At 38.3% G+C, this 11537-nt stretch overlaps 1 protein-coding gene across 1 annotated transcript in view; it reads left to right on the forward strand.

Moving 5' to 3' along the window:
• Positions 1–11537, forward strand: part of NR3C2 (nuclear receptor subfamily 3 group C member 2) — a 312431-nt gene that overhangs the window by 151702 nt on the left and 149192 nt on the right. The window contains exon 3 of the mRNA XM_006770137.2: positions 2049–2188. Coding sequence (XP_006770200.1) covers positions 2049–2188 — 140 coding nt within the window. The remainder of the gene's footprint in view (positions 1–2048; positions 2189–11537) is intronic.

The following is an 11537-nucleotide window of genomic DNA, read 5'->3' on the forward strand; positions in this document are numbered from 1 at the left end:
TTGTGGGGGAAAAAATACACTTTATTGTTGATTTTAACTTATATTTTGAATGTTTACGAAGTCGTATTTTCCTGTGAAATGTAAGAGAGTCAGTCAGAGTATGGGTTGAGTTTCACTGGCTGACATGCTAAAGAAGTCACTGGTGCTGAAATGGAATGTTTTGAATGCCATAAAGAAGTCAAAGGACAGTAATAAAAATAATAAAGAGCTCTTTTCTCAGAAGGAGAAACAACTTTGGAGAACATTGTTTCAGCCTTTGATTTAAGAAGTCATTTTCTAGAAAGCCGGGCATGCCACAGTGCTCTGAGCAGCCCAGGAGTTTGTTCCTTCATCTATTTCTAGTGAGATTAGAGTTTAGACATTAAAATTGTGTGTGTGTTTTTTTAATTATCATGGCAATATTATCACATTTTCCACTAATTTGAAAAACAGGAATAACTGTATCACAACTGTTCAATCCTTTTGGTATATTTTCTTTGTTTTTTGTTTCTTTTTTGTTTTAACCACATGCCTGCTGGTTCACACGGACACAAATGCCCTACAGGAAGGTGGAGGCGGTGACATAACAATCCACCCAAAGTTTTCTGGGCATGTCCAGCTAGAATTTCTCTGCGCCATCGCACTTCCTGCTTCCTCTGCCCTCTTTCCTGGCCTGGCTGTCATCTGGTGCTGCTTTGAGGCTCAGGGCTGCTGTCACCTTTCCGGAAATGCTCTCTGACTAGTCTGTCCCCACCCTTTCCGGCGTGAAGGCTGAGTCCACACGTGCCATCATACTTCCCCACACCATGGCACTGACTCTGCTGGTCCACAACCCCACTATCTTGGAGGACAGCCTGGCTTTTAAAAATATACTGATTTTTTCAGTACTTTGCAAAGCACCTTTGGGTAGCTAGATTTTCAAAAAAAAAAAAAAATGTTTGCAGCCCTAACCAGTTTGGCTCAGTGGATAGAGCATCGGCCTGCAGACTGAAGGGTCCCAGGTTCGATTCCGGTCAAGGGCATGTACCTGGGTTGCGGGCACATCCCCAGTAGGAGGTGTGCAGGAGGCAGCTGATCGATGTTTCTCTCTCATTGATGTTTCTAACTCTCAATCCCTCTCCCTTCCTCTCTGTAAAAAAATCAATAAAATATATTTTAAAAAATGTTTGCAGACTGCGCATGAAAAAAAAAATTAGTTTCTCTGCCTACTCAATACACATCTAAACGGTCACCGAACTGATTCCTTATTAGAATTGAAAATGTTTTGTTCAGACCGTGCTATGAACTAACACAATAATATATTATATATATATTGAAAAGATTTATTTTTAAAATATATTCATACAGATTGCTGCTTAAAGGGTTAAATTTGCCCCTAAAAATTATTGCCCAGAACCTGTCAGTTTCTTACTTGAAAGATACCTGAGATATTTACCATGTATGGCTTTAAAAATATATTGACTGTGCCCCTTTGAACTAGTAAGCAAAATGAGGTAATTGGAATATACCTAAGTAAGGTAATACGGAAAAAAATGCAGAAGCTTCAAGGGGTGGGGGTCAAGTTGCTGGTGGTAGAAGCAAGATTATTTTTTTAATTAGTGGCTTGTTTTGGAAAGAGGAGTTGGTTTTTCTGTGTGTGTTTATTTTTTTTAACCTGGCATAATTAAGGTATATAATGTGAGTCTGGGTGAAGAGAGTTGAGAAGTATTGTAATTGTTCTTTGATGCCAAAAAATACTTTCATGATGACTCAGCTCAGGAGTCTTCCTCTCCCTGCCCACCTTGAATACAAATTTTTGGTAAACTTTCTCGAAAACAGGGTAAGGAAGAAAGCAAATGGTGGTTATTTATTATTTTTCTATACTGAGAAGAGGCTTTGCTCTACAGAATGGTTGATAGCATGACTCCACTGATAGAGTTTACCTTCATTATATAAGTCCTCGTATGTGACCATTACATACTGAATTCATTTATGGAACCATGATTTATGATAACGTTTGAGCTAAGCTGTACAGCATATCAAATGTGCCATTACAGTGTAGTTACTTAAATCTTTCTTTCTTTCCCCAGCTCTACGTTACGAAGTGTTTCTACTGGATCCTCAAGACCTTCCAAGATCTGTTTGGTGTGTGGAGATGAGGCTTCAGGCTGCCACTATGGGGTAGTAACCTGTGGCAGCTGCAAAGTGTTCTTCAAAAGAGCAGTGGAAGGTAAATGTTCATGTGGGTGTTCCTTTTACACATTTTTCTCCAGTGTGTAGACCTGCACAGTTAACTCTATAGCATTATTGGGAAATAATGCAAAAAGTATTTTGATGTGATCTGTCAGTAATATACCATACAGTAATAATGCCTTCTCTAAAATCCACCTGAAGATTTTCCACCAAGCAATATTTAATGGGAATGATTTGAAATTGTGAATTTTTTGTGGTTGGTTGGTTGTCTCAGTCTGTTTTTCAGTGAGACATAGAAAAATAATTCTGTCATAATTTTCATTTGTATAATCTGAAAGAGCATTTGTAGTAAGAACACACAAAATACATCATTTCTGCCTTTTCCACATTTCTGTACAGTTGACTCTTGAACAATGTGGGGGTTAAGGCACCGACACCCTGTGTAGTTGAAAATCAGTGTAACTTTTGACTCCCCAAAACTTTACTAATAACCTACTGTTGACCTTACTAATAACATAAAAATGTGTCAATTAACACATCTTTTTTTATGTTATATAATGTATTTTACAGTGTAGTAAGCTAGAAAAAAGAAAATGTTAAGGTTCATAAGGAAGAGAAAATACATTTATAATATTTATTGGAAAAAAAGTCCACAAGTAAGTGGACTGGTGCAGTTCAAACCATGTTGTTCAAGGGTCAACTGTATGTATGTATGTGTATGTGTGTGTGTGTGTATGTGTATATATATATATTTATAGCAGATTAAAACATGAATATGAGGATCACTTCTGTAATTTAGGTTGTGTTCAATGCAGAATGATTTCATTTCACAGCTACTTCAGATGCCAGGACCCCATTTCAGTCCTACTTTTATTCCTACTGAAGGTTTCCAAATGACTAATTAAATTAAAAATTTGAGATCCTCTTTTAAAATGAGTTTTTTTTTCTGTCCAAGTAATTATACTTCCTAAGGAGAAACAGTCTTTTAGTTTATTTTTGCCTTCATCACCCTCACTTATAAGCAATTAATTAACATCAGACTTAGGCCAGATGGTTTTATTAATGTTAACTGCTATGGCTGGTCGAAATGTAGAATTTTTGCTATTAGTAAAAGTAATATTGTATAATTGACACTTATTTTCACTAACGAGTTCAACATGAAGATTCCCGCAGGTTTATTTCTCAGGGCAGTTTTCTGAGATATAAATGGATGCTTTGGAGATGTAAGCATAAATGACTCAAATGTTTCTCCTTTGTTTTGCTGGAGACCACAAGGTAATATCCTTAATTCTGGGATGAAAAAGCTGACTGATTAATTATTTCTTTGCTTCTTGGATTTCTTTTGCATTATTGAATTGATATTACATGATTTTACATTATTTACATTATTAAGTATTTAATAGTCCCTAAAACCAGCACTGAATCGGTAATATGAGTTCCATATTTCTTTCTCCATATATGATCTCTGGGTAACAAGTGACAGAAAATTCAACACAAACTGGCTTGAGCATCAGTGTAAATTCATTGTCCCATACAACTTTTCCTAGTATAGATAGGCGTGGCTTCAGGCAAGCCATGGTCTTAAGCCAGGTCATTAAACTCAATCCCATTCTCTCTGTTGCTGGACTTTGTTCTTGCTGTGTTCTCACGCAAGTTCTGTCATTGTGATGAGTCTGCCAGATCACCATCAAAAAGAGGTTTTCTGTTCCCAGCAGTTCTTATAAAACCCCACTATTGAATTTAACTTGACTCACATGCTCCACTCCAAAGCAGTCACTGTGGCTGGGGAATGCAGTGATCCAATAAGCTAGTTTTGGCTGGAGTCAGCCAACTTGAACTTCCTAGACTGAGTGTGGGAAGAGAAAAGGTGGGTGCTGTTACCAGAGGCTGATTTCAAGAAAATAGGAAAAGTTAATTTCTACAATACTGAAATCAGTTTATTTTTGAAGCCCACCTCCCCCTCCCCCCGGCCTCTCTCCCTTTTCTTAACTATATGATTAGCTCAGTAGAAGATCAATAGGTGAAATTTACTTCTGGTACCTTTCTAATTCCTCCCACACCTTCCAGTTCAAGAACCCCCCTCCTAGGCTCACTAGTTAGAATAATGTGATATATAAAAATGAAGTGACATAAGAAGGGCATTTGGAGATATTCGGTGGGAAGCTCGGTGTTGTACTACCTACGGTGGGCCTTCACATCAGAACCCACTTTCCATTATTTATAGACTCTGCCCTTGTCTGCTTCTGAAGCAGAAGGTTTTCTAGAAGCTTTTGGCTTAGTTTTTGCTGTTTTGTGTAGTTTGTATGGAAGTAGCTGAGGAAAGAGGGGTTTTTTGTAACTGAGGTATACATGAATATAGAAAAACCTAATTGTCCATCATTTTCCTGCATTGGAAAGCTGATTAGTAATGGATAATGAAATTTGATGACTGCCTCTTAAGACTTTTACTAATATAGCTTATTTACTATTTATTTGGCAATTAGCATTTTAAGGCTTACATGCATAAAACAAGGCTGTATATTTTAAATATAAACTTTGTTTTACTTTGTGTGTCTCTGTGTTTGTGAGAGACAGAGAGAATAAATATGTGAAAAATATGGCCACCTTTGTGATTTAATAATAACAAATCATTTTTTAATACTTTATATAGTTTGAGGCACTAATTTCACAAAAGTATGGTCTATGAATATTATGTTTATTCCCCATTTACATATGAACACATTTGGGATAAGACACAATCAACTAATCTATTCAGAATCATAAGGCCAAACCTAAAGCCGTTTTAGTCTTATGACTCCTAACCTAGACTCAACCTAAAGTCACAACTCCAAATCTCATAATTTGTTGTTTCTATTTTCCATAATTCTCAAGTTCATTAAAATTCTACCTATGTATCATTTGGCAGAACCAGAAATGACCACTGGAGAGGGGACAGGAGGGAGCACATCACAGTCGGAGCTCTGAGTTTATTGGCTTTAGGCCTTATGCCCAAGCACAGCACTGTAAAGCTTGGTAATAGCATAGTGGTGACTGTGTAAGGAGACTACAGATCATTTTTTTAAGTGTAAATCATGTTATTTGTTCTGTTTAATGAGATATATATGTGTACTTAGTTTTTTCTTCTTAAGCATCTATACTAATAATAGCCTAGGTGGTCATCATGCCTTTACACCAAGATGCCCTCACGCCATTACAATCCCACAATCCAACACCAGGAGCCTGCATGCACAGCGGGCGCAAAAGAGTGGGCGGGGACTTGATGCTGCATGTGTGGCACGGAGGCAGGACCCCCTGGTTCCAGCCTACCTCTTGGGGGCAATCCATTGAGGAGCCCCAGATGGGTGGGCGGAGTCTACCGCTTTGGAGCGATCGATCGCGGGGCTCCCGCACTGTGAGAGGACACAAGCCAAGCTGCCCTCCCCTCGAGTGCACAAATTTCATGCACCAGGCCTCTAGTTTAATATAAAAACACTCAGAAGTCTCATCAGAATACATTTGCCAATAGTGTCAGTTAAAAGCCATGTTATTTTACCTTACATATGGAAGTTTGTAATTTCTTTTTAAAATTTTACCTGCTCATTTGCCTTGAAGTTTTGTCAGGACCTTTTTTTATTTGCAAAAAAGTGTGTGTGTGTGTGTGTGTGTGTGTGTGTGTGTGTGTGTTATTATTAAATTGGGTTCTCCTTTGTGGTGGAAACTGAACTGGCTTAGGGTCAGAAGACTTAGTTTTAATTTCCGGTTCTGCGATTAAGGTGTGAGATTAAGGCAAGTTATTTAATTTATCTGTGTCTCTGTTTCTTTGTATATAAATGGGAAAAGTAGTATTTCCCTATCGTAATATTGCTATGGAAAATTACATGAAAAAAATGGGCAGATTTTATGGTTGTAAAGTGAATTTGAAGTATTAGATCTTTATTATTTTCTAAGAACAAAATGCTGAAGTTTTTTGGTCATGTCTGTGCAGAGAGATCCTGTTAATGACACAGTAATTTTGCACTGTTGGGTCTTCACTTGTAAACCCTTCATTTTTTCTTCACTAGATTTTCATTTTTCCTGTAATATGTTATTTTGTCCATAAAGCTGTCCTTTGAGGTTGTGACATAAAACAGTCAAAACTAAATGACCTCCCCCCCCAAAAAAAATCAGTAAATGAGCGATGAAGCTGGCTCTAGAATTTATGCAAGCCCTTTGACCTCTAATCTGTAATGTGTAATTCTAGTCTTGATTTTTTACTGTCTCAGTCTTTCTCCAACTGTAAATTGCCATGTGTTTCATCTCATGTGCATTTTACTTTGTGATCCCTCAATGAACAGAGCTGACGACATTCAGCACACTATTTTATAACCTAATTTCCTTTTGGGATAGTCAGTATATAAGCTGTATTTGGAAGACACAGCCACCACAAATCATTGAAGAGTTATAAGGCTATAAAAGAAGAGAGTTCATTATTATGTAAAGTCAACTGTATGTATATGTTTGTAAGTAGACCTGTTACACTAAAGAGGCCAGAGCTTGTTCAGGTCAGCCAAATTGTAGCATGTAAGTTTCCAACTCTGACATTTCCCTTTAAGTAAGAGACTTATAAATCTATTTCCTGAAATGAAATTGCTTTAAAACATATAATTGTAGATTAATCTCAGGGTTCCTCACATAGAGGTGGTATTTTAAGACAACCAGTCTGTGATCCTATCCCTCATTCCTTTTGCATGCAGTTCATAGGCTTAAAAAATCTTTACATTATAGATTATTCCATGGGGGAAATGTTTTTAAGAAAATGTAATGGTAAATTCATAGTTTTCTTTGCTTTTCTAAAGTTAACGAGTCAACTGAAGAAGCCCAGAGAAAAGCGTCTCACCATGTCATACACCCCAGTTATCCTATCAGTGCTGTGTGTGCCCATGATAAAAGGAGCGTGAGCACATTGGAGGTGTGGGGGACTGACAAAACAATTGGGCTGCAATAGGAGAACTTAAATTCAGGGGACACAGGCTAAGTCAGATGGGGTTGTATAATAATTGAAATGTAGCCATCCCTTTATAATTGGCAATGTAAAATTCAGGAAATGATAAAGCAAGGAAATAACTTAATGTATATTAATGGATGTCTTTGCTTTATGATATGATCCAGCCCTCAGTGTTCCCATGCACCATGTATCAGAAGCTAATGGACATCAAAGTCCATTGTCACTGCTGCAGAGTTGCTGAGTCAGAGATGGAAACCGAAGGCTGTTCCGGGTTACATTTCTCTCACAAAATACTTTAAAGATTAAATATTTTTTCCTTTACCAGAATGTAGGAACCAGGTAACCTGATTCTTTCTAATTACTTACCATCAGAGCCTAAACAAATACCTACCCAGTAGATTAAAACTATCATTTTTACAGGAACTCCTTTTCTCCCTACATAGGCATAAGGCTATAGTGTTCATTTCAAATTATTGCCCAGAATTTTTATATCCCTTCAGTTGGTTACTATGGGAACATGCAGAGCCCTGACATTTAGGCCAACCTGGAAGGTTAAGGAAGGCTTCTTAAAGAATTGACCCCCAAACTGAATCTTGAGAGATTAGAATTGGCAGTGCTGAGAGGAATAGGACAGGCTGTCTGCACAGGGAGCAACTTCATGTTTCCACTGTGAAAATTTGCAGTGTGAGGTGACAGAAGATGAGGCCAAAGGTACAGATGGGGTCCAGGTCCTGTTGACAAAACATAACCTCTGAATGTTTTCATGCAGCAGAGTGGTAAACTCCACTTTACAATTAATATTTGACTGCATGGAGGTATGCTCATTTATAGGGGCTGTTTTAAATCATTTGGGGAAGAGATGACCAGGCATAGAAAAGAGGAGGGACAGTGAACAAGACTATCTGGGAAGTATTGGCAGTTCTGGACTGAAAGTGAAGAAACAAAAAATCTAGGAAGATTCCCCAGGCTCGGCTGCTGAGGTCTTTGCTAAGATTAGGAAGACTGGAATGGGAGCAACTCTGGGAGCATGGGAGCAAAGGTTTTTTTACTCAGCAAACATTTATTCATTGTCTCCTGAATAAATGCCAGACACCATTCTAGGCAGACTTAGGGACATTTTGGGTGAAGATCAAGGGAAAAAACAGACCAAGATTTCTGCTCTGGTGGAGCCTTACATTCTAGTGAGGGGTCGTGGAAATATTAAGCATAAGAAATGAGTTACTCATGTTGCCTATGAAAAGTTGATAAGTTCTATAGGAGGAAAAAGCATTGCCAAGATCAAGGAGATTCAAATGAGATTTGGTTTAAGACAGTGCATTTGAAATGTCTACTAGTATAGGACAGTCAAGCGTGTCTAACAGGAAGTTGGATGTGCGATTCTGAAGCAGGGGGAGCAAGGCAAGATTGAAAAGAAAGATTTTGAAATCATCATCCATGAGAGTAGATGTGTTTTCCCAAGAAATGGGTATTTTTGAGAGACAAGGTTAGAAGCTTAGAGGACATATATCTAGAATACTGTGTGTGTGTGCGTGCGCGTTACGTGTGTGAATAATCTTTCTTTCCTTCTCCAAGTTGCACACAGAAAAGTCTTAGTTAGTTTGTCTGGTTATTCCTAGTTTAGCTGAAGTTCAGACAGTATTGCATCTGTGGAATTTTCAATCCCAGCTTTTGGTCTTTGTCCTTCATTAAGTGTTGATTGTTATTGAATCTTAGCCCGTCCAGTGCCCACAACCAAACTGATAGAAGCATGTAACAGGTGCTCATACAACATTGGTTGAGTGTTTGATAACTATTTGCATGTATGGATGGGATTCACCCTCATTTCTGTCACTGTTTCTCTAAAGTAGAAATTGTTGACATAATTTATTAGAAAATGATTTAAAGTAGGGACATTTGGGCCAAAAATAAGTAGACATTACCCAAAGAGAGCTTCTTGTAGCTTAAATTTTTGACTTAAGGTATACTTCACATAGCAAACTTGAAAAAAATATAAATTAGAAGCACGGTACATACTTTTCATAGTTACTGCCTATGTATATGTGTTTATTTACAACCCATAAAAAAAATCCAAAAGCAGTCAACAGCTTTACATGAGTCAAAATGAAATTTAAAATAAGTGAGATGAACAACAAGCAAAGGGACGATGAGAGCAAGAAAGAGAGAGCCAGGAACAGGGATGACAGAGAATAAACGCTCCAAGACCTTTATAGAGACCAGCCACTGACTTGGCTGTTAGCTTTCTAGCAGCCAAACCCAAGACAAGTCACCTGACTTATAGTGTTCTTACAAACTAGGTTAGGGATTTGTCTGTTGATAAGAAAATGTTCATGAGCTACTGTATTTTTAATGTGCCTGTTCTTTCCATGGGAATTATAACCTGGAATTTAAAAAGTCTCTTTGGTACTAATGGAATAGTTTATCTTAAGGAGCAGAGCTGAAAAAAATATTTTATTCTGTGACTCACCTGCTCCTCTACTAATAGCTGCTGTTTATTGAGCAGTTACTAGATGCCAAACACTGTGCCAAGTACTCTATGCTTTATCTCATGTATTCCTCATAACAGGCTTCTTAACACTGAACGTTTTGTGAATTTCAGATGGTAATATATTTCAATCTGAACTCTCTGAGCAGTTGTTGTGACAAGGGAAACATGGACTGTTTTTAACAAGACTTAATACCATGACTCTTTACCACTTACAATTAACAGCAATATTTGTAAATATCTGAGTACTTACTTTTGAGCTCATTATGCCAAGAACTTTGTATATTCTCATTTTATTCTTCTTAATAACTCTGTGGAATAGCTAGGATTATTATCTATCCTCATGTTAGAGATCAGTCATCTAAGACGTGTAAAACTAGCCCAAGGTCACCTGGGTTGAAGGAAGTGGCAGAGCTGGGATTTGAACACAGGAAGCCCAGGAATTCTGACTCTGTGTACTTAACACATAAGCCACACTGCCTCTCACAGAGTCATATCAAATCCTAACTATTTTTACCCATCAAAAAGTAGGGCAACATCTCTGCCTTTTTAACACTTATGAAGAGCGCATTATAATTTAACAGTTATCCCGCTATACTCTAAATAATTAACTTCTAGCCATCCCAACTTAAAACTCTACTTCAAATTTCTGTGGCCCTAATGGGAAAGAAATTGGGGTAGTCTCTATTTTTTCTTAATGGATGAACTCCATATTTTTTTAAATATTACCATTACCATCTTTAACATCTTGATATTAATTTAAGCTTTATTTAAAACTTTTATCTTCCCGTGTTTCATTTCCTGTGTGTGATAAAAATTAGATGTAGCCTATCAGGCTCAGAGGACCATTGCAAGAATGGCCTTCCTCAAACAAAGCTGAAAGCTGCTAATTCTTCAGCTTTTGCTGTCTGCCTTGTGCCAAATGTTGCTCTCATGCCATTCGTACTTCTAGTGTAATTAGGATCAGATCATGCAATTTATAGGATTTGATCCTCTTGAGAGTGATTTCACACCACAAATGCAAATCACTAAACTGACTGAAATCAAATGCCAAGATAGCGCCCTGGAAGGTTGAGAAGGAGGAGGCACTTCGGAGGAAAGGGAATGGGAGGCTTGAACCGGAGTCCACAGGCTAAAGCAGGCCCAGTTCAGGGAAAGCCTGGCCTGGCTAGAGCTGGCCTGTGCCCAGAGGCGGAGGAGGTGTCTGAACAAAGACACTGGGGGCAGAGTGTGTAAGGTCCTCATATTGGAATGAGTAATCTCAGCCCTTCTCTTAAACACAGCATATCTTTTTATAAGGTTCTTTACAGTCGAAAGATTGGACACAGTGGCTCAGGTGGTATTTCTATCCCGTGGTGTTGTGCAGGGGCTCACGGTAGGGGCCCCCTAGAGGAGGAGGAGACAGTTGGGGTGGGATGCTGGATGACAGACTGGAGAAAGGGCCAGCCTGGTTACAATTGAATGGGAGGCCTGATTGAGGAAGAATTGGCAGGCCTGGAGGTGGTTTAGTTCTGGAGAATGAAGGTGCTCTGACAGAGAACTTTCAGGATGCAGATGAGAAACAGAGATCAGGACTGTCGAGACTGTGGAGATAGGTTCTCAAAAAGGGATAATGTTGCATTTACAAAAGCATCCCCTTCCTGTGTGAGCTGTGCTGCTAATTAATAGTGAGCTCTTACACCCCACAGAGCAAGGAGCCATCCCCAAGGAAGGGTGAGAAATGTATTTTCTCCAAACAGGTAGAAGGCTAAGGCTCCATTAAATCACTGGCATTTGACAACCCAGTGCATCTTTGCAGAAATGTTTATTTTTCTAATGGTAAAAACATGATGTAAAGCAAATGAAATAAAACAAAAGATTAAATAATATAAATCTGGAAGGATAGCACAACTGTCAATAAGAACTGAAGTCACTTATCGAAAATAAGCTGAGGAGTCAGTG

This window comes from Myotis davidii, unplaced genomic scaffold (assembly GCF_000327345.1).
Source record: "Myotis davidii unplaced genomic scaffold, ASM32734v1 scaffold323, whole genome shotgun sequence".
NCBI lineage: Eukaryota > Metazoa > Chordata > Mammalia > Chiroptera > Vespertilionidae > Myotis > Myotis davidii.